Genomic DNA, 23854 nt, shown 5'->3' on the forward strand with positions numbered 1-23854 from the left:
CTATGGGAACAAACCATTTCTTGTAGAGGGGGGAACCCATGAAAGTCTATGGGAACAAACCATTTCTTGTAGAGGGGGGAACCCATGAAAGTCTATGGGAACAAACCATTTCTTGTAGAGGGGGGAACCCATGAAAGTCTATGGGAACAAACCATTTCTTGTAGAGGGGGGAACCCATGAAAGTCTATGGGAACAAACCATTTCTTGTAGAGGGGGGAACCCATGAAAGTCTACGGGAGGAAAGTTATTTACATGAGAAATGTCGCCTAAATGTCACACATTTCATTTTACATTGAACGTTATTAGGGGAATCACGACGGGGATTTATACGACCAATTCCCCCGAGGCTTGTCACTACGTCGCCAGCGATTGCCAAGCGGACATTATCGTGGTTGAAAATCCGAAGCAGCTGGAGAAGATCACGCAGGTACCGCGGGGAAGGCGGAGGCGTCGGGAAGCCGTCGCGCCACTCACGCTCGTCATGTTCCATTTCGCCAAAGGATCTGGCAAAAGTCTCCGCCGTCGTTGTACAAACGCAACCTTCCTATCTTCAGGGGAAGCAACCGGGTTACCCCCAAAGCGCTTAGTACTGTAACATCCTCGCTGCCCGCAACCGGAGAAATTTAAGTCGCTGAAATCTGAGGCTTAAAGGACTAGTCTTAAAAAAAGGCAGATTCAGGTTTTTCTTTCTTTTTCCTATTGCTGAAAACCCGTCCGACGGAGTTATAAATGGGGGGAAGGAGTATATAGCTGGAGGTAAATCCTAGCGCCCCATGGACGGGTCGGAAAGAACCCGCGCGGGCGGAAGTGGGTAGAATCCGACTTCGGATTTCAGCGCGCCGATTGGGGAAATCCGCCACTCGGATGCTGACCGGAGATCTGCCAGCAACCCCCCTGTATAACGGTCTAGAACATGTGGTGGCGGCGGCCGTTTTGCCGTGAACAAGTGACCGCCGGTGTTTAGGCGCAAGTAAACTCGCGGCAGGGACTTGCAGCCACTGACCGCTTTGCCACAAAAACCTTTAAAACGTTAACCTAAACCCCCCTACCCTAACTGCTAAACCCCTAATGTTATCCCCCTACCCTAACCGCTAATCCCCTAAAGTTATCCCCCTACCCTAACCGCTAAACCCCTAAATGTATCCCCCTACCCTAACCGCTAAACCCCTAAAGTTATCCCCCTACCCTAACCACTAAACCCCTAAAGTTATCCCCCTACCCTAACCGCTAATCCCCTAAAGTTATCCCCCTACCCTAACCGCTAAACCCCTAAAGTTATCCCCCTACCCTAACCGCTAAACCCCTAAATGTATCCCCCTACCCTAACCGCTAAACCCCTAAAGTTATCCCCCTACCCTAACCACTAAACCCCTAAAGTTATCCCCCTGCCCTAACCCGCTAAAGTCCTAAAGTTATCCCGCTACCCTAACCACTAAACCCCTAAAGTTATCCCCCTAACCGCTAAACCCCTAAAGTTATCCCCCTAACCGCTAAACCCATAAGGTTATCCCCCTACCCTAACCGCTAAACCCCTAAATGTATCCCCCTCCCTAACCGCTAAACCCCTAAAGTTATCCCCCTACCCTAACCACTGAATCCCTAAAGTTATCCCCCTACCCGCTAAACCCCTAAAGTTATCCCCCTACCCTAACCAGCTAAAGTCCTAAAGTTATCCCGCTACCCTAACCGCTAAACCCATAAAGTTATCTCCCTACCCTAACCGCTAAACCCCTAAAGTTATCCCCCTACCCTAACCGCTAAACCCCTAAAGTTATCCCCCTCCCTAACCACTAAACCCCTAAAGTTATCCCCCTCCCTAACCACTAAACCTTTAAAGTTATCCCCCTTCTAACCGCTAAACTCCTAAAGTTATCCCGCTGCCCTAACCCGCTAAAGTCCTAAAGTTATCCCGCTAACCACTAAACTCCTAAAGTTATCCCCCTACCCTAACTGTAATTCTCCTAAAGTTATCCCCCTCCCTAACCACCCTAAAGTTATCCCCCTAACCGCTAAACCCCTAAAGTTATCCCCCTAACCTCTAAACCCCTAAAGTTATCCCTCTACCCTAACCGCTAAACCCCTAAAGTTGTCCCCTAACCACTAAACCCCTAAAGTTATCCCCCTACCCTAACTGCTAATCCCCTAAAGTTATCCTCTACCCTAACCGCTAAACCCCCAAAGTTATCCCCCTAACCGCTAAACCCATAAGGTTATCCCCCTACCCTAACCACTAAACCCCTAAAGTTATCCCTCTACCCTAACCGCTAAACCCCTAAAGTTATCCCCTAACCACTGAACCCCTAAAGTTATCCCCCTACCCTAACCGCTAAACCCCTAAAGTTATCCCCCTACCCTAACCGCTAAACCCCTAAAGTTATCCCCCTCCCTAACCGCTAAACCCCTAAAGTTGTCCCCTAACCACTAAACCCCTAAAGTTATCCCCCTACCCTAACTGCTAATCCCCTAAAGTTATCCTCTACCCTAACCGCTAAACCCCCAAAGTTATCCCCCTAACCGCTAAACCCATAAGGTTATCCCCCTACCCTAACCACTAAACCCCTAAAGTTATCCCTCTACTCTAACCGCTAAACCCCTAAAGTTATCCCCTAACCACTGAACCCCTAAAGTTATCCCCCTACCCTAACCGCTAAACCCCTAAAGTTATCCCCCTCCCTAACCGCTAAACCCCTAAAGTTATCCCCCTACCCTAGCCGCTAAACCCATAAAGTTATCCCCCTACTCTAACCGCTTATCCCCTAAAGTTATCCCCCTACTCTAACCGCTTATCCCCTAAATTTATCCCCCTACCCTAACCGCTAAACCCCTAAAGTTATCCCCTAACCGCTAGACCCCTATTTATCCCCCTACCCTAACCGCTAAACCCTTAAAGTTATCCCCCTACCCTAACCACTAAACCCCTAAAGTTATCCCCCTCCCTAACCGCTAAACCCCTAAAGTTATCCCCCTACCCTAACCGCTAAACCCCTAAAGTTATCCCCTACCCTAACCGCTAAACTCCTAAATTTATCCCCCTAACCGCTAAACCCCTAAAGTTATCCCTCTACCCTAACCGCTAAACCCCTAAAGTTATCCCCCTACCCTAACCGCTAATCCCCTAAATATATCCCCCTACCCCAACCGCTAAACCCCTAAAGTTATCCCCCTAACCGCTAAACCCCTAAAGTTATCCCCCTACCCTAACCACTAATTCCCTAAAGTTATCCCCCTACCCTAACCGCTAAACCCCTAAAGTTATCCCCCTACCCTAACCACTAATCCCCTAAAGTTATCCCCCTACCCTAACCGCTAAACCCCTAAAGTTATCCCCCTACCCTAACCGCTAAACCCCTAAAGTTATCCCCCAACCCTAACCGCTAAACCCCTAAATTATCCCCCTACCCTAACCGCTAAACCCCTAAATTATCCCCCTACCCTAACCGCTAAACCCCTAAAGTTATCCCCCTACCCTAACCGCTAAACCCCTAAAGTTATCCCCCTAACCACAAAACCCCTAGTTATCCCCCTACCCTAACCGCTAAACCCCTAAAGTTATCCCCCTAACCACAAAACCCCTAAAGTTATCCCCCTACCCTAACCGCTAAACCCTTAAATTATCACCCTACCCTAACCACTAAACCCCTAAAGTTATCCCCCTACCCTAACCGCTAAACCCCTAAAGTTATCCCCCTAACCGCTAAACCCCTAAATTATCCCCCTACCCTAACCATTAAAACCCTAATGTTACCCCCCTAACCACGAAACCCCTAAAGTTATCCCCCTATCCTAACCGCTAAACCCCTAAAGTTATCCCCCTACCCTAACCGCTAAACCCCTAAATTATCCCCCTACCCTAACCGCTAAACCCCTAAAGTTATCCCCCTAACCGCTAAATCCCTAAATTATCCCCCTACCCTAACCGCTAATCCCCTAAAGTTATCCCCCTACCCTAACCGCTAAACCCCTAAATTATCCCCCAACCCTAACCGCTAATCCCCTAAAGTTATCCCCCTACCCTAACCGCTAAACCCCTAAAGTTATCCCCCTACCCTAACCGCTAATCCCCTAAAGTTATCCCCCTAACCACTAAACCCCTAAAGTTATCCCCCTACCCTAACCGCTAAACCCCTAAATTATCCCCCTACCCTAACCGCTAAACCCCTAAATTATCCCCCTACCCTAACCGCTAAACCCCTAAATTATCCCCCTACCCTAACTGCTAAACCCCTAAAGTTATCCCCCAACCCTAACCACTAAAACCCTAAAGTTTTCCCCCTACCCTAACCGCTAAACCCCTAAAGTTATCCCCCTACTCTAACCGCTAAACCCCTAAAGTTATCCCCCTACCCTAACCGCTAAACCCCTAAAGTTATCCCCCAACCCTAACCGCTAATCCACTAAAATTATCCCCCTACCCTAACCGCTAATCCCCTAAAGTTATCCCCCTACCCTAACCACTAAACCCCTAAAGTTATCCCCCTACCCTAACCGCTAAACCCCTAAATTATCCCCCAACCCTAACCGCTAAACCCCTAAAGTTATCCCCCTACCCTAACCGCTAAACCCCTAAAGTTATCCCCCTACCCTAACCACTAAACCCCTAAAGTTATCCCCCTACCCTAACCGCTAAACCCCTAAATTATCCCCCAACCCTAACCGCTAATCCCCTAAAGTTATCCCCCTACCCTAACCGCTAAACCCCTAAATTATCCCCCAACCCTAACCGCTAATCCCCTAAAGTTATCCCCCTACCCTAACCGCTAAACCCCTAAAGTTATCCCCCTACCCTAACCGCTAAACCCCTAAATTATCCCCCTACCCTAACCGCTAAACCCCTAAATTATCCCCCTACCCTAACCGCTAAACCCCTAAATTATCCCCCTACCCTAACCGCTAAACCCCTAAATTATCCCCCTACCCTAACCGCTAAACCCCTAAAGTTATCCCCCAACCCTAACCACTAAAACCCTAAAGTTTTCCCCCTACCCTAACCGCTAAACCCCTAAAGTTATCCCCCTACTCTAACCGCTAAACCCCTAAAGTTTTCCCCCTACCCTAACCGCTAAACCCCTAAAGTTATCCCCCTACCCTAACCACTAAACCCCTAAAGTTATCCCCCTACCCTAACCGCTAATCCCCTAAAGTTATCCCCCTAACCACTAAACCCCTAAAGTTATCCCCCTACCCTAACCGCTAAACCCCTAAATTATCCCCCTACCCTAACCGCTAAACCCCTAAATTATCCCCCTACCCTAACCGCTAAACCCCTAAAGTTATCCCCCAACCCTAACCACTAAAACCCTAAAGTTTTCCCCCTACCCTAACCGCTAAACCCCTAAAGTTATCCCCCTACTCTAACCGCTAAACCCCTAAAGTTATCCCCCTACCCTAACCGCTAAACCCCTAAAGTTATCCCCCAACCCTAACCGCTAATCCCCTAAAATTATCCCCCTACCCTAACCGTTAATCCCCTAAATTATCCCCCTACTCTAACCGCTAAACCCCTAAAGTTATCCCCCTACCCTAACCGCTAAACCCCTAAAGTTATCCCCCTACCCTAACCGCTAATCCCCTAAAGTTATCCCCCTAACCACTAAACCCCTAAAGTTATCCCCCTACCCTAACCCCCTAAATTATCCCCCTACCCTAACCGCTAAACCCCTAAATTATCCCCCTACTCTAACCGCTAAACCCCTAAAGTTATCCCCCTACCCTAACCACTAAAACCCTAAAGTTATCCCCCTACCCTAACCGCTAATCCCCTAAAGTTATCCCCCTACCCTAACCGCTAATCCCCTAAAGTTATCCCCCTACCCTAACCGCTAAACCCCCAAATTATCCCCCTAACCACTAAACCCCTAAAGTTATCCCCCTACCCTAACCGCTAAACCCCTAAAGTTATCCCCCTACCCTAACCGCTAATCCCCTAAAGTTATCCCACTGCCCTAACCGCTAAACCCCTAAAGTTATCCCCCTACCCTAACCGCTAATCCCCTAAAGTTATCCCACTGCCCTAACCGCTAAACCCCTAAAGTTATCCCCCTCCCTAACCGCTAAACCCCTAAAGTTATCCCACTGCCCTAAAACTTACCCCGTAGAAGCGTCCAGTAGCGGAGCGGCCGGCGGCGGAGGGTCAGTCTGCGGCAGAACACCGGCGGATGCTTGGTCGTGGCCAGACAGTCGCGTCCAGATGTCCCACCCCGTCTGTTTAATACAAAGCCCCATAGTGTTGTGCAATGGCAGAGACTGAGGATGCTGTGTCTGTGCTCTTATTTGCAGATATGGGAGAAGTTACCTCACCTTAAAGCTGTTGTTCAGTATAAAGGCAGCCTGCAGGAGAAGCAAGCACATGTATACACGGTACGTCATGCTACATACTTACCTGATAACCAGATATAGCTCACATACATACATATACATTCGTTGGAGCACATGGTGCTGTTATTTAACGCAGTAATAATACTCTCCCCTTTTCTTTCTTCTTCTTTGTGTATGTAAAGCGCGTGACAATGTATATTCCTACATTCTTACCTAAACTGGCAATCGTGTGCTGCTCCTGTTATACATCTGTACAAATCCTGATTGTGTGCCTAACATAATGGCCGCCATCCAGTTTCAATCAATCCTTTAGTCAGTGTAACACAGCAGCTACAATGTATCCTTATATTACTTAGATAACATTATCTATTGTTACAGTTTGCAGCTCAAACTGCAGGGAACATTGGCAACAAATGATCCCAAACTGGAAAGTGTTACAAAGATCTTGCACTGCTGGGGAGGTGGGATAAGGCCTGCCATAGAATTCAAAGGACGCTTTAAAACTCATTAAAAATGGCATTAAGAGTTGGAGGGGAAAAAAAGGCCAGTAACTATGATCTAATACTACAAAACTGATTTATTTAAAAAAAAAAAACCCCCATATAAGATCTCGTATGTTAAACTGCTTCGTTATTTCTCTGCTTCGTTAAAGGCAGAAGTTTGATACATTTCATGCCGTTTTCTAAAATCCCACCCAAATCTGACCTTGAGCTAAAACCATCGCTTAAAATCGGCCAATTAGCAGCACGACCCAAAGTGTGGCCCTTCATATCTCCAAATCCACTGACTTCTAACCGGCTGTCAATGTGAGGCTCAGCAGCTGTGTCAGGGAGACCATGTGGCTGCCATTTCATGTCCCAGAATCCCCTGTGTCTCAGCTTCTCTCGCCCAAGTGAGGCCAGTGACATCATCAGACTGGAACGGAAGCTTCACCTGGTCCTGCCTGCCATGATGTCCTATCCCCAGGCAGCCGGGAGTTGGCGAGGGACTTTATCCCGCTTTAAATATAAAATCAGGAGAGTTTAGGTCGGGGAGAACAAGGATGTGGCATCCATGTCTCCAGAATGATATCAAGATGATCCAGAAGAGGAAAATTTAAATGGTGCAGAGTTGGAAGGGAAAACAAATGTATTAGGAAAGCATAAAACCTGTATACACCTGTGGAGGAGATGAGGGGGCAGGGAGGTGAGAGAGGTCACAGTGAAGCTGGAGAGGGGTAGTCCTTCTCTTAAAGAGTAGTGGATACATGGAGCAGGCTCAGCGGAGGTGGTGGCGCTAATACACATAGGTAACAATAGGTACAACTTACCCTAAATAATAACTGAAATCAAGTACAATCTTAAATTAGGGAATTAGCCAGAACACGGGGACCAGGTGGTCCGTTCCTGCTGACCCATTAGGTGTTATTGACACATCGCAAAATTCATCTTTTATGTCATTGGACAGTGGGAAGAGTTCATGGAGTTGGGGAAGGACATTACGGATGCCCACCTGGATGACATCATAAGCGCACAAAAACCCAACCAATGCTGCGTCCTCATCTACACCTCCGGTACGACCGGGATTCCGAAAGGAGTCATGCTGAGCCACGACAATGTGCGTGGAGTATAACGTCTGAGCTAATGTCTTCCACCGTGGCGTCTCCGCCGGTATCTTCCCTTCTCCTCCCAGCCGTAAAGCCCACTGCTCTCCCCATGCAGATCACGTGGACGGCCGCACACGCCAGCCGCGCTGGAGACATGACGCCCGCAGAGATCCAGCAGGAAACCATCGTCAGTTACCTCCCTCTCAGCCACATCGCGGGCCAGATTTTCGACTTGTGGACGGGACTGAAATGGGGAGAACACGTTTACTTTGCAGATCCGGGCGCCCTGAAGGTCTGTGAGTGAGGAGTTTGAATTAACGAGTGTGTTAGTCCGTGGTGACGTGAAACTTACACTTGCCCTTTCCTTGCCACGCGATCTGTGGCCCAGATCCACGAGACGCCGCTAAGGTTTATCATGCGTTAGTTTGCTCCCATTCACATGAATGGTAGTAAAGGCGTCGCAGGCCCAGCCTTAGAGTTGGCGAGGCCCAAGGCGGCACGCTGGCAGCGGGGCCCCTGTCTCTCCCTCTATGTCTCTCCCTCCCTCTCTCCCCCCTCTGTTTCCCTCCCACTATGTCTCCCTCCGCCTGTCTCCCCGCTCTGTCTCCCTCTCTCCCCCCTCTGTGTCTCCTGCTGCTGCTGCTTCTTACTAGAGCTGCTGCTTCTTACTTGAGCTGCTGCTTCTGACTGCTGCTGGTGAGACTGCTGGGAGACAGCGAGAGACACGTAGGGAGAGACACGCAGGGAGAGAGACACGCAGGGAGAGAGACACGTAGAGAGAGAGACACGCAGGGAGAGAGACACGCAGGGAGAGAGACACAGAGGGAGAGAGACACGCAGGGAGAGAGACACGCAGGGAGAGAGACACGCAGGGAGAGAGACACGCAGGGAGAGAGACACGCAGGGAGAGAGACACGTAGAGAGAGAGACACGCAGGGAGAGAGACACGCAGGGAGAGAGACACGCAGGGAGAGAGACACGCAGGGAGAGAGACACGTAGAGAGAGAGACACGCAGGGAGAGAGACACGCAGGGAGAGAGACACGCAGGGAGAGAGACACGCAGGGAGAGAGACACAGAGGGAGAGAGACACGCAGGGAGAGAGACACGCAGGGAGAGAGACACAGAGGGAGAGAGACACGCAGGGAGAGAGACACGTAGAGAGAGAGACACGCAGGGAGAGAGACACGCAGGGAGAGAGACACAGAGGGAGAGAGACACGCAGGGAGAGAGACACGCAGGGAGAGAGACACGCAGGGAGAGAGACACAGAGGGAGAGAGACACGCAGGGAGAGAGACACGCAGGGAGAGAGACACGCAGAGAGAGAGACACGCAGGGAGAGAGACACGCAGGGAGAGAGACACGCAGGGAGAGAGACACGCAGGGAGAGAGACACGCAGGGAGAGAGACACGCAGGGAGAGAGACACGCAGGGAGAGAGACACGCAGGGAGAGAGACACGCAGGGAGAGAGACACGCAGGGAGAGAGACACGCAGGGAGAGAGACACAGAGGGATACACGGGCGGCTGCAACTGCCGTGCAAGTTACTTTCTCTCGTTTCGGTCAGTAGATTAGCGCTGCGGGGGTCCCACTAATTTGCCCATGTGTTGAGCGCCACTGACTTGCAGCGCTCTGTGCGGGGCCCGCGGCAACCGCCTTCTGTTAAAAAGAAATAAATAAGTCATCATATTAGTATTTTACATATAGATAGATAAGGAAATGGGACGGGGTTCCTAGGATGCTGGCACAAGTTTGTGGGTTCAATTCCATGCACAGGTATATGAAAATGAGAACAATATATATATATACACACCATGTTAAATGGTTTTGAAGCAAAAGGTGGCACTGTGTGCTCTTTTGCATGTCATCTCCCAGAATCCCTTGCTTCAGTGGAAGTGCTTTGTGCTGGGTGATAATGGTGAAAGGCGGGGTTGCAGATCTGTCTAAGACATGCAGATGAGCATACAGTAATATTTCCATTTGCTATATATATATATATATATATATACACACACTTAGTTAAGTTATGGTGGGTAAAAAGTGACAAAAACCCTCCACAGCAAAGCATACTGTATAGCAAATGGAAATATTCCTGTATGCTCATTTGCATGTCTTAGGTCTGCAATCCCGCCTTTCACCATCCTCACCCAGGGTTAAGATGCATAGCCAGAAAACCCACCCCCAGAAAGCTGTTTGGACCTTAATGGGTCTCTTCAGTGTGGGGTTGGTTAGGTAGTGAAACCTATCCCTGCTTCATTTTGCATGGCCAGTATAACCAACCCCACACTAAAGAGACCCATTAAGGTCGAAACGGCTGTCTGCGAGTGGGTTTGCTGGCTATGCATCTTAACCCAGGCTGTGCTTAAAACTGTGACCATGCAGCAAGCTTAAACTTATAGGGGACCATGTTAAATGGTTTTGAAGCAAAAGGTGACACTGTGTGCTCATTTGCATGTCATTTCCCAGAATCCCTTGCTGCAGTGGAAGTGCTGTGTGCTGGGTGATAATGGTGAAAGGCGGGGTTGCAGACCTGTCTAAGACATGCAATGTTAATTCTGCGCTAACAATATAACAACATGGCGGCTGATTTTGATGCACTTTTTCCTTTTTTTATTACATCCCATTAATATCTGGGCGTCCAGCGCCGCCATTGCTGCACGCCACAAATATCCGGAATTGTTTTACTTTTTTAAATTAACGCTAATGGCTGAGATGCAGAAATTTCAGAGTATGATACAGGCGCACGCAATTAAAAATTTTGTGCGCCAATTTTACGCCCCAAAAGCGGTTTGCAACGCTCAGTACCCACGCCACAGGGTGTTTGCGAATAGAATGGGAGGAGGCAGGTACTTTGTAACCACGACAACAGCCTTTGCCAATCATACTGCAAGTTGTGTGCCTTGGGCAAAGTGGAACGGAGCATTCTGATTGGCTGACGCTACACCCCTGGTTTAATATGCGTTCTGCGTCCTGTTCTCCGTGACAGGGGACACTGGTGGACACGCTGCGGGAGGCACAGCCCACGGCTCTCATGGGGGTCCCGCGAGTGTGGGAGAAAATCATGGAGCAGATCAAAGACGTGTCGGCACAGGCTGGGCTCCTCCGGAGGAAGATGCTGTCCTGGGCGATGGCCGTCAGCTTGGAAAGTAACCGGAGCCCACCCAGGAAGTACTAAATAATACTATAACCGTGACATATTGTACCCACCCCCTAATGCCAGGACACCCTCCCTAATACAGCCTCATAATGTTAATATTATCGGGAGCACATAAAATGGTATCCATTAAAAGTAAGTGACAGGCAGATACAGATAGATTTTTGTCCAAATCACATTCATTCACTTCAAATTAATATAAATATATATATATAACGGAAATAGCGGTGTTAGTCCAGTTGCGATAGTGCAGAATAAATGAGTTTTTCAGTATTAGGTGAGACCTTTTTTATTTGGACTAACAATTTATGTCCTAGGACAAGCTTCCGAGAGTCCTGCTCTCTTCCTCAGGTCGGCAATACTGGTATACAAAGGAATCTATGGCTTAGACAGGGATTGGAAAAAAAGAAAAAAAAGGAAGACTAAAGAACAGAGAGATGTATATGAGGTGGGGTGGGGGAGGCACTGGAAGAGTGTTAAAACAGAGATAAGGAAGGTGAGAATTGGGGATGGCTGTGGGATCTTGGCATATATGTTTGCAGAGTTTGCAATGTGTGTTGTTGCACGGTTTTGTGCCATTATCAGTGTCTTTAAGTTTGTTATGAAGTTTGCTGCTGACTAATTTCTGTTTGAGGTTTGGTGGTTGCCGGAACGCAAGAATGGGAGGTTTGGGGAAGATTTCTTTTAATGTCACAACGCCTGCCAGCATGGGTTGCAGATCTTTGATTATTTTTTGTATACCCTCTAGGGTAGGGTTGTATGTGGCCACTAGTGTAGGGTGACCATTCGTCCCGTTTTTGCCGGGACAGTCCCGTTTTTTGCTGGGCTGTCCCGGTTGCCCGTCCGTTCCGGGAATGTCCCGGTTCTTCTCCCTGGTGCGCGGGGGAGTCGGGGGGGGGGGGGGGCGCGAGCGGCGGCGGCGAGGAGGAGGATGCAGCAGCCGGGTAGTATTTTTTTCATGTTAGAATGCCGGGGGGGGCTGGGCTTAGAGAGTAGAAGCAGGGGATTGGTTGGAGGTCAGAGGATCTCGGAGGCGGGGCTTAGTACCGGGTGGAGTTAGCTGCTTCTCAGTGAGAGAGAGGTGTGTGTGTGTTTGTGTGTGTGTGTGTTGTCTGTATCCTCTATGTGTTTGTGTGCTGTCTGTCTGTGTGTGTGCTGTCTATGTGTGTGTCTCTTGTCTGTGTGTGTCTCTTGTCTGTGTGTGTGTCCTGTCTGTCTGTGTGTTTGTCCTGTCTGTCTGTGTGTGTGTCATAGGAGGAGCTGAGGGGGAGATATGAGGAGGGGGAGATATGAGGAGCTGAGGGGAAGGTATGTGGAGGGGGAGATCTGAGGAGCTGAGAGGAAGGTATGAGTAGGGGGAGATCTGAGGAGCTGAGGGGAAGGTATGAGGATGGGAAGATATGAGGAGCTGAGGGGAAGGTATGAGGAGGGGGAGATCTGAGGAGCTGAGGGGAAGGTATGAGTAGGGGGAGATCTGAGGAGCTGAGGGGAAGGTATGAGTAGGGGGAGATCTGAGGAGCTGATGGGAAGATATGAGGAGCTGAGGGGAAGGTATGAGGAGGGGGAGATCTGAGGAGCTGAGGGGAAGGTATGAGTAGGGGGAGATCTGAGGAGCTGAGGGGAAGGTATGAGGATGGGAAGATATGAGGAGCTGAGGGGAAGGTATGAGGAGGGGGAGATCTGAGGAGCTGAGGGGAAGGTATGAGTAGGGGGAGATCTGAGGAGCTGAGGGGAAGGTATGAGGATGGGAAGATATGAGGAGCTGAGGGGAAGGTATGAGGAGGGGGAGATCTGAGGAGCTGAGGGGAAGGTATGAGGAGGGGGAGATCTGAGGAGCTGAGGGGAAGGTATGAGTAGGGGGAGATCTGAGGAGCTGAGGGGAAGGTATGAGGAGGGGGAGATATGAGGGGAAGGTACAGTATGAGGAGGGGGAGATAAATGACGTAATTCGCCCCATCGTATGCAAATGTATTTATGGGTTTTTGGGAGAGCACTCACATTTATGGTAGTAATAATTTATTTCGGAATCACATAATCTTTTTAAAAAGATATATCGATGACCTGATCCTAATTTGGGACGGTGATAGTGATAATTTGGGTACATTCATCGATATATTGAATACAAATAATTTTAATTTTAATTTCACGTTTGAAAGTCATGTAACAAATATAAATTATTTGGATATACATTTATATATTGATCTATCCTGTACCATCCAGATGGAGGTTTTCAGGAAGACCAATTCACAAAACACTTTTTTAAGATCAGACAGCAGTCACCCACGGTCTTTATTAAAGGGGATACCTAAAGGTCAATTTCTTAGGCTGAGGAGGCTGTGTTCCTCAGATGAGACATACATCTATCATTCCAGCGGTTTGACACAGAGGTTTAAGGACCGGGGGTATGATGTTTTAACTTTAAGAAATGCATTTGAAAATGCATTACATCTGGATAGAGACCGTCTTACCTCTACCTGTGGTGACAAATCACAAAAGAATGAGAAATAAAAACAGTGGTTCTGTCAATGAATCTTTAGCACCGTTTTTTATAACAAGATTCAGTAATCAGGCCCAACAGGTCAAAAACATAATTCACAAACATTGGGTGTTTTAAGTCTGGATAATGAACTTCTTCCATTTATTGAGAAAGGTCCTAGAATGGTTTTTACAAAAGCTAAACCATCCATATATCCCCTAGCCTTTTCTCTTCAACGAATATAGTGGTGTCCCTGAATAAAACAAAAGGTTTTTTTTAGATGTGGTACATGCAAGATTTGCAGGTACGCTCATCCTGCTAAGAATCTTGTAGTTGAGAAAATGAAATATCCCTTTGTGATTAGATCTTTTATAAACTGTAATACATAGTTTGTAATTTATTACATATGGTGTAAATGTTCTAAGGGATACGTGGGGAGAACAATAAGACCATTGAAACAGCGGATGATGGAACATGTTAGGTTTATTAGAATTAAGGATTTGAATTATCCAGTTTCAAGACACGTTGTGGAATGTCCCCAGGGTGGAGATTCTAAAGCGAGGTGGTGACAGAATTAACATCTTGAACAAGAGACAGATGTTTTCTTTAGATACCTTGGCCCCACATGGCATTAATGTTGACTGGGAATTGCAACATTTTCTGCATTAAATGATTATTAAATTATTTTTATTGTTCTTTTTCCCTTTGCTTTTCTTTCCCATCCCCTTGTCGCCCTTCTTGTAGTAGGTGTTGTCTGTGAGTTGTCTATTGCCTTCTTCTATGCATTTATTTGTGTTCATAAGCACCACTGCGCCTCCTTGATCTGCTGGTTTGATGGTGGTGTTGTGGTTGTTGCGCAGTTCCTTGCTTGCAGATCTCCCCATGGGGGATAGGTTGTACATTGGTTTTTTTTCTGCTGTGCTGATGCTAGTGAGCAAACTCGCGATCTGAAGCTCTGTATGTAGCCGTCTAGTTTGACGTTGCGTCCTGTTGGTGGTGTGAAGTAGGTGTTCTTCTTCTTGTTGTTCTCCGTCATTATGGGTGTGCTCTCTTTTTTTGTGGAAATATCCTTTCAGTCGTAGTCTCCTGCAGAATTCTTCTAGGTCCGAGTATAATTGGATTTGATCCAGTTTGGTGGTGGGACAGAATGTTAGTCCTTTGGAGAGAACTGAGGTCTCAGGTTTTGAGAGTTTATAATCAGACAGGTTTATAACTCCATGGCAGGCTGTGTGCTCTTCTGGGTTGACGGTGTGTATCTGTCTTGAAAAGTCAGTTGGGGTTTCTAGTTGTAAGTAGTTGTCCTGCTTTTTGTTGGTTTGAAATCCCTTATGTTGTGTCCATGGTCTGCAGTCATACTGAGAGAGGAGTTGTCGTTTCTTCTGTTTCTTATAGATTAAGTTCCGCTGCAGTCTCTTGTGCAGAGTTTGCATATCTTTTTCCAGTTTGCTGGTATTTGCACTGCTTTGCAATTGCAGGGTTTGGAGTATTGTGCATTTTTGCCGTTCTAATTCCTGTTTTTTTCCATATAGTTGATGGATCAGTTTGTTTCTCAGTTTCTCACTGGTGCGTTTGCAGAGTTCTTCAGCACATATATATATATGAGGCCAGGTTAATCTACGTGCTCCGGACTATGACTCCCGGAGGCCTCAATGAGGAGCTTAAATGAGTCTGTTTTCTATGAATGCTTTTTTGCTTATGTTATACAATGATCGAGTATTGTATCATGCTTTATGTGTGATGTCACTATGTCTCCATTGTGTCACATCCTTTGCACACCTACACTTCCCTTGTTTGTTTTATGCAGTTTTGGTTTCGTCTATGGACTGTGCTCTGATACCCTGTATTATCTCCTTTTATGGTTCTGTTTGTGGTGTATGTTGAGCCAATTGCTGTCTGCCATCTCTCTGCCCTGAGCCCGTGTCGGGATGGTGGGTGTCGCTGTCAGTGGCAGAGTTCAACACTGCGCATGCGTAGGCTGCTTGCCGGCGTTCTACATTGCCAGGGATACTTTGCACTGCTCCCGTGTACTAATGCGGTGCACGGAGCCTGATCCTGATTGGCGCTCCGGCCTTCAGCGCTTGTAGTTCGACTGCGCATGCCTGACATGCGACGCGCCGCCAGACTGACGCTGGTAACCGGGGCACGAGTGTCAGTGTGGGCTACTCGGATTGCAGGACTGCCTGCTCCCTGTCCGTGGTTGCAGATGGCCAATTGCCTGACAGGTATTGGGGTATGTGGTTCAGAGCACAGCTATGTTGAATGCCATTCCTGATTGTGCATTGGTGATTGGTTTTCTCTGTTGTAGTGCATCATGGGTGGGGGTATATATGTATGGTCACTATCACTTGTTGGTTGCACGGCCCCGAGGAAGGTCTCCGTGTGGGACCGAAACGTCGGCTTACGTGTCTATGTTTTGAATACAGGATTTTTTTGGATTAACCCCTTGCAGTTTGCTGTCTCTTTACTGGTCTTTGGATTGGTTCATATGCTGTGTGTTTCTCTATGGGACTAGCATCTGCCTTTTGCTTCATTACAGTGTGCTGACTGGCCTCTTGTGGATTATATATATATATATATATACAGTGCTAGACAAATCGCGGCCGGATTTGCACCCGTGGCGACCCCGCCTAATGGCCGCTTAGCGCAAGCGGTTCTGTGATTTAAAAAAAAAATTATTTTTTTTATTTTTATTTATTATTTATTTTTTTACAAATCCAGCAACCGAGGCGGGAGTTGGTAGTGGAGGTGATCCTCTGTCCCCGCGCTCCCGCTGCCCGCCGGGTGGGAGGTGGTAGTGGAGGTGATCCTCTGTCCCCGCGCTCCCGCTGCCCGCCGGGCGGGAGGTGGTAGTGGAGGTGCTCCTCTGTCCCCGCGCTCCCGCTGCCCGCCGGGTGGGAGGTGGTAGTGGAGGTGCTCCTCTGTCCCCGCGCTCCCGCTGCCCGCCGGGTGGGAGTTGGTAGTGGAGGTGATCCTCTGTCCCCGCGCTCCCGCTGCCCGCCGGGTGGGAGGTGGTAGTGGAGGTGCTCCTCTGTCCCCGCGCTCCCGCTGCCCGCCGGGTGGGAGTTGGTAGTGGAGGTGCTCCTCTGTCCCCGCGCTCCCGCTGCCCGCCGGGTGGGAGTTGGTAGTGGAGGTGCTCCTCTGTCCCCGCGCTCCCGCTGCCCGCCGGGCGGGAGGTGGTAGTGGAGGTGATCCTCTGTCCCCGCGCTCCCGCTGCCCGCCGGGTGGGAGTTGGTAGTGGAGGTGCTCCTCTGTCCCCGCGCTCCCGCTGCCCGCCGGGTGGGAGTTGGTAGTGGAGGTGATCCTCTGTCCCCGCGCTCCCGCTGCCCGCCGGGCGGGAGGTGGTAGTGGAGGTGCTCCTCTGTCCCCGCGCTCCCGCTGCCCGCCGGGTGGGAGGTGGTAGTGGAGGTGCTCCTCTGTCCCCGCGCTCCCGCTGCCCGCCGGGTGGGAGGTGGTAGTGGAGGTGATCCTCTGTCCCCGCGCTCCCGCTGCCCGCCGGGCGGGAGGTGGTAGTGGAGGTGAGCCTCTGTCCCCGCGCTCCCGCTGCCCGCCGGGCGGGAGGTGGTAGTGGAGGTGCTCCTCTGTCCCCGCGCTCCCGCTGCCCGCCGGGCGGGAGGTGGTAGTGGAGGTGATCCTCTGTCCCCGCACTCCCGCTGCCCGCCGGGCGGGAGGTGGTAGTGGAGGTGCTCCTCTGTCCCCGTGCTCCCGCTGCCCGCTGGGTGGGAGTTGGTAGTGGAGGTGAGCCTCTGTCTCCCCGCACTCCCGCTGCCCGCCGGGCGGGAGGTGGTAGTGGAGGTGATCCTCTGTCCCCGCGCTCCCGCTGCCCGCCGGGTGGGAGGTGGTAGTGGAGGTGATCCTCTGTCCCCGCGCTCCCGCTGCCCGCCGGGTGGGAGGTGGTAGTGGAGGTGCTCCTCTCTCCCCGCACTCCCGCTGCCCGCCGGGCGGGAGGTGGTAGTGGAGGTGCTCCTCTGTCCCCGCGCTCCCGCTGCCCGCCGGGTGGGAGGTGGTAGTGGAGGTGCTCCTCTCTCCCCGCACTCCCGCTGCCCGCCGGGCGGGAGGTGGTAGTGGAGGTGATCCTCTGTCCCCGCGCTCCCGCTGCCCGCCGGGTGGGAGGTGGTAGTGGAGGTGCTCCTCTGTCCCCGCGCTCCCGCTGCCCGCCGGGCGGGAGGTGGTAGTGGAGGTGATCCTCTGTCCCCGCGCTCCCGCTGCCCGCCGGGTGGGAGGTGGTAGTGGAGGTGATCCTCTGTCCCCGCGCTCCCGCTGCCCGCCGGGTGGGAGGTGGTAGTGGAGGTGCTCCTCTGTCCCCGCGCTCCCGCTGCCCGCCGGGCGGGAGGTGGTAGTGGAGGTGATCCTCTGTCCCCGCGCTCCCGCTGCCCGCCGGGTGGGAGGTGGTAGTGGAGGTGATCCTCTGTCCCCACGCTCCCGCTGACCGCCGGGCGGGAGGTGGTAGTGGAGGTGATCCTCTGTCCCCGCGCTCCCGCTGCCCGCCGGGTGGGAGTTGGTAGTGGAGGTGCTCCTCTGTCCCCGCGCTCCCGCTGCCCGCCGGGTGGGAGTTGGTAGTGGAGGTGCTCCTCTGTCCCCGTGCTCCCGCTGCCCGCTGGGTGGGAGTTGGTAGTGGAGGTGCTCCTCTGTCCCCGCGCTCCCGCTGCCCGCCGGGTGGGAGTTGGTAGTGGAGGTGAGCCTCTGTCCCCGCGCTCCCGCTGCCCACCGGGTGGGAAGTGGTAGTGGAGGTGATCCTCTGTCCCCGCGCTCCCGCTGCCCACCGGGTGGGAAGTGGGTGCGGGGATGCTCCTCCCCGTTCCGGTGCTCGTCCCCGGGTGGAGATTCTAAAGCGAGGTGGTGACAGAATTAACATCTTGAACAAGAGAGAGATGTTTTCTTTAGATACCTTGGCCCCACATGGCATTAATGTTGACTGGGAATTGAAAAATTTTCTGCATTAAATGATTATTAAATTATTTTTATTGTTCTTTTTCCCTTTGCTTTTCTTTCCCATCCCCTTGTCGCCCTTCTTGTAGTAGGTGTTGTGGGAGAGTGTGTGTGTATGGGAGAGTGTGTGTGTGTATGGGAGAGTGTGTGTGTGTATGGGAGAGTGTGTGTGTGTATGGGAGTGTGTGTGTGTGTGTGTGTGTGTGTGTGTGTGTGTGTGTGTGTATGGGAGAGTGTGCGAGAGTGTGTGTGTGTGTGTGTATGGGAGAGTGTGTGTATGGGAGAGTGTGTGTGTGTATGGGAGTGTGTGTGTGTGTGTGTGTGTGTGTGTGTGTGTGTGTGTGTGTGTGTGTGTGTGTGTATGGGAGAGTGTGTGTGTGTGTGTGTGTGTGTGTGTGTGTGTGTGTGTGTGTGTGTGTGTGTGTGTGTGTGTGTGTGTGTGTGTGAGAGTGTGTGTGTGTGTGTGGGAGAGTGTGTGTGTATGTGTGGGAGAGTGTGTGTGTGTATGGGAGAGTGTCTGTGTGTGTGTGGGAGAGTGTGTGTGTGTGTATGGGAGAGTGTGTGTGTGTGTGTATGGGAGAGTGTGTGTATGGGAGAGTGTGTGTGTGTGTATGGGAGAGTGTGTGTATGGGAGAGTGTGTGTGTGTATGGAAGAGTGTGTGTGTGTGTGTGTGTGTGTGTGTGTGTGTGTGTGTGTGTGTGTGTGTGTGTGTGTGTGTGTGTGTGTGTGTGTGTGTGTGTGTGTGTGTGTAGGAGAGTGTGTGTGTATGGGAGTGTGTGTATGGGAGTGTGTGTATGGGAGTGTGTGTGTATGGGAGTGTGTATGGGAGTGTGTGTGTGTATGGGAGTGTGTGTGTGTATGGGAGTGTGTGTATGAGACAGTGTGTGTGTGTGTGTGTGTATGAGAGAGAGAGTGTGTGTGTGTGTATGAGAGAGTGTGTGTGTGTGTGTGTGTATGAGAGAGAGTGGGTGTGTGGGTGTGCAGGACACCAGAGGTACCCCCAATCAGTCACCCCCCCATCTAGTCAGTCCGTCACCCCCTCCCCCCCAATCATTCAGTCGCCTCCTCTGTCTCTCTCTCCCCTCTTCCATCTCTCTCTCTCCCCTCTTCCGTCTCTCTCTCCCCTCTTCCGTCTCTCTCTCCCCTCTTCCGTCTCTGTCCCGTCTCTCTCCCGTCTCTGTCTCGCTCCCGTCTCTGTCTCGCTCACCTGTCTCTGTCTCGCTCCCCTGTCTCTGTCTCTCTCTCCCCTCTCTGTCTCTCTCCCCTCTCTCTGTCTCTCTCCCATCTCTCTCCCGTCTCTCTCTCGTCGTCTCTCGTCTCTGTCTCTCTGTCTCTCTCTCTGTCTCTCTCGCCCCTCTCTCTGTCTCTCTCGCCCCTCTCTCTCTCTCCCCTCTCTCTGTCTCTCTCTCCCCTCTCTCTGTCTCTCTCACTCCCCTCTCTCTGTCTGTGTCTCTCTCTCCTCTCTGTCTCTCTCTCCCCTCTCTGTCTCTCTCTCTCTCCTCTCTGTTCCTCTCTCTCTGTCTGTGTCTGTATCTCTCTCTCCTCTCTGTCTGTCTCCCACACTCTGGATCTGGATATCTAAGTTTACCCTATATATCTTAATTGAAATATACCTACACTCAAGCTTCACGCGGGAGACAATCTGAATCCCCCCTAACCCAGAAGACAGGTAGGAAACACCTCCCCTCCAACATATAACATTGCGGGAATGCGGGTAACTGGACACTGAGGGACTACGGATCAGGTAAGATCCCAGGCGGGATTGCTGCTTTAGATATTGTGAAGCAGGGACGTCCAGACACTGGTTAATGGGTGCAGGAAACTAGTCACACACACACTCACGCAACGAGGGCTAATTGTAATTTTGGGGGGCGGGGCTACGGGCGGGGCTAGGTGGCGAGTAGATTTTTTGGTTCGGCGAGTGGATTTTTGGGTGATTTGTCAAGCACTGTATATATATACAGCCTCACACTGATGATACCCATCAAGGTTGAAACATGTATGTGAGTAGGTCTAATGGCTTTGCATCTCATCCCAGCCTCTGTTTAAAAGCTGTGTTTAAAACAGCATGCAGTGGCTTGAGGATTGGCTTGTGTAATACGAGCTTGAGACAAAAGGTGGCACTGAGTGCTCATTTGCATGTCATTTCCCAGAATCCCTTGCTGCAGTGGAAGCGCTGTATGCTGGGTGACAATCGGGAAAGACAGGGTTGCAGACCTGTCTAAGACATGCAAATGAACATACAGTAATATTTACAGTTGCTTTATATATTGTGACAAACGGCTTACTCTGGGGCTCCGTCGTTTGTCCGGGACTGTTTAGAACACGGTCTTTTAGGGTAGGTTAAATGATGAGGCGTCACGTACTGTTCCTTTAAACAGGCTATGCCTGGTTTATTCAGTCCCAGGCACTGAGACTGCCACAGTGCATACAACAGAAAACAGATCAAAACAAAAGCTGCTCACCTGAGCGATAACTTAACTTAGATATCCCTGACTCAAGGTTGGAAGTGGCTTTTCCACTCCCAACAACAAAACAAGGTACTTTTGCAGTCTTATACAAATGAACAGAAAGATTGAACCTGTTTGGGGAAGAGGCTTCTCCCCTCTGTAGTTCAGCAGCCTTCCAGCCTCCTGGCTCTTGTGGAGAGCCCAGAGCAAACAGGAAAACAGTCTTACATACCTGATTCCTAATTAGCATGACAGGTGACAGAAATCAGGCAGCAGACAAACTCTGGTCTGGATCTCTCATCCCTCAGTTCCAGCGCTTGCCAAACTGTGGGATGGAGTGTATGTATTATAAGGCTGCACTCCCAGGCCAAACAGGATAGAAACTGTTTAGTATCCTGGGAGCCCTATATACGGAATTTATTACCATCCCCTGGTTTCTGTCACATATCCTCCCCCCCAGCTCAGACCTCGAGGGATGAGCGACCATGGATATTAGGGAGTGCATCCTTGACAACCCGTCAGCATTGCCATGTTTGTGCCCTGACCTGTGTTCCACAGAAAATTTAAAGGGTTGTAGGCTTAGGAACCACCTGGTCACTCTAGCATTCTTTTCCCTGTTTTGACACATCCAGGTAAGGGGTGCATGATCTGTGACCAACCGGAATTTTCTCCCCAACAGGTAGTATTTGAGCGTCTCTACAGCCCACTTTATTGCGAGACACTCTTTCTCTACTATGGAGTAATTTTTCTCCTGGGGATTTAGTTTCCTACTTAAATAAAGGATGGGGTGCTCCTCACCTTGAGACTCCTGGGAGAGTACCGCCCCCAGCCCTACCTCAGATGCGTCGGTTTGGACTACGAACTCTTTGGAGAAGTCAGGTGTGACCAACACTGGTTGGGCACAGAGAGCTTCTTTCAGGCTTCTAAAGGCTTGTTCGGTTTCGGGGGACCACTTTACCATTAGCGGTCCTCTTGCTTTTGTGAGGTCAGTTAGTGGGGTTGCCTTAGTTGCAAAATTGGGAATAAACCTTCTATAGTACCCAATTAACCCCAAAAAGGTCCTTACTTGTTTTTTTGTAACTGGCCTTGGCCAATTTTGTATCGCCTCCACTTTGAGTGTTTGGGGTTTGAGTAAACCTCTGCCAATAGAATATCCCAGATACTTGGCCTCCTCCAGACCAATAGTGCATTTAGCGGGGTTAGCAGTTAGTCCAGCAGACCGGACTGCGTCAAGCACAGCTTGGACCTTTGGAAGGTGGGATTGCCAATCCTCACTATGGATTACCACATCATCCAGGTAGGCGGCAGCATACCGAGCATGTGGTTTTAAAATTTTATCCATCATTCTTTGGAATGTGGCGGGAGCTCCATGTAAGCCAAAAGGCAACACCTTATACTGAAAGAGGCCGTCTGGGGTTGAGAAGGCTGTCTTTTCTTTTGCCCTTTCTGTGAGGGGAACCTGCCAGTACCCTTTTGTTAGGTCTAGGGTTGTGAGATATCGGGCTTTGCCCAGTCTCTCTACAAGTTCATCTACCCTGGGCATAGGATAAGTATCAAATTTTGACACCGCATTTAGTTTCCGGTAGTCATTACAAAACCTTGTTGTACCATCTGGCTTTGGGACTAAGACTATAGGGCTGTTCCACCCACTTTGGGATTCCTCAATTACACCTAGTTTTAGCATTTTTTTAACCTCTAAACTTATAGCCTTTCTTTTGGCCTCCGGGATTCGGTACGGTTTAAGGTTAACTCGGACCCCCGGTTCAGAGACTAGGTCATGTTCAATTACGCTAGTTCTACCTGGTTGTATAGAGAAGATTTCTTTGTTTCTTCTCACTAAATTCTGAACCTCTCGTTTCTGATGAACAGACAGGGTTTCAGCTATGCTAACCTCTGGGTCAGTTTCTTGATTCTCTGACGGACCTGGGGGTACTAGGGTTAACAAGACTTCTCTATCTTTCCAGGGCTTGAGTAGGTTTATATGGTAAATTTGCTCAGGTTTCCTCCTACCTGGCTGTCTTACCTTATAATTTACTTCTCCCACTCTTTCCAAGACCTCATATGGCCCATGCCATTTAGCAAGGAATTTACTCTCCACGGTGGGAACCAGAACTAGTACCCTATCACCTGGAAAAAAAATTCTGACCCTAGCACCCTTATTATACGTATTCCTCTGTGCTTCTTGAGCTTTCTCCATGTGTTCCCTCACTATGGGTAGGACTGCAGCAATGCGGTCCTGCATCTGGGCAACATGCTCTATTACACTTCTGTAAGGGGTAACCTCATGTTCCCAAGTCTCTTTGGCTATATCCAATAAGCCCCTTGGGTGTCGGCCATACAATAGTTCAAACGGGGAGAAGCCTGTGGATGATTGGGGAACTTCCCTAATGGCAAATAACAGGTACGGTAACAAACAATCCCAGTTTTTCCCATCTTTATCAACCGCCCGCCGTAACATGCTCTTTAAGGTTTTATTGAACCTTTCCACTAAACCATCTGTTTGTGGATGATAGACTGAGGTTCTGAGATGCTTGATTTTTAGGAGTTTACATAGCTCTTTTGTTACTTGGGACATAAACGGTGTTCCCTGGTCAGATAGAATCTCTTTAGGAATTCCGACCCGGGAAAACAGAACTACTAACGCTTTTGCTATGTTTTTAGCAGAGGTGCTACGTAGGGGAACTGCCTCCGGATATCGGGTGGCATAATCCAATATTACCAATATATGCTGATGTCCCCTAGCAGACTTTATTAAGGGTCCTACTAGATCCATAGCAATCCGGTCAAATGGTACCTCTATTATGGGAAGGGGTACCAATGGGCTGCGGTACGCCTTGAACGGGGCGGTGATCTGACATTCTGGGCATGAGGAACAATAATTCGTAATTTCTGCCAGAACCCCAGGCCAATAGAAGCTTCGGAGAACCTTTTCTTTTGTCTTTTCCAC

At 50.0% G+C, this 23854-nt stretch overlaps 1 protein-coding gene across 3 annotated transcripts in view; it reads left to right on the plus strand.

The window, feature by feature from the left end:
* The window catches only part of ACSBG1 (acyl-CoA synthetase bubblegum family member 1), a 75200-nt gene that overhangs the window by 43306 nt on the left and 8040 nt on the right, over positions 1-23854 (plus strand). For all 3 annotated transcript variants that reach the window (XM_075576085.1, XM_075576084.1, XM_075576086.1), the window contains exons 5-9: positions 307-427; positions 6277-6357; positions 7762-7911; positions 8016-8192; positions 10887-11068. In XM_075576085.1, coding sequence (XP_075432200.1) covers positions 307-427; positions 6277-6357; positions 7762-7911; positions 8016-8192; positions 10887-11068 — 711 coding nt within the window. The remainder of the gene's footprint in view (positions 1-306; positions 428-6276; positions 6358-7761; positions 7912-8015; positions 8193-10886; positions 11069-23854) is intronic.

Source organism: Ascaphus truei, chromosome 18 (genome assembly GCF_040206685.1).
Source record: "Ascaphus truei isolate aAscTru1 chromosome 18, aAscTru1.hap1, whole genome shotgun sequence".
NCBI lineage: Eukaryota > Metazoa > Chordata > Amphibia > Anura > Ascaphidae > Ascaphus > Ascaphus truei.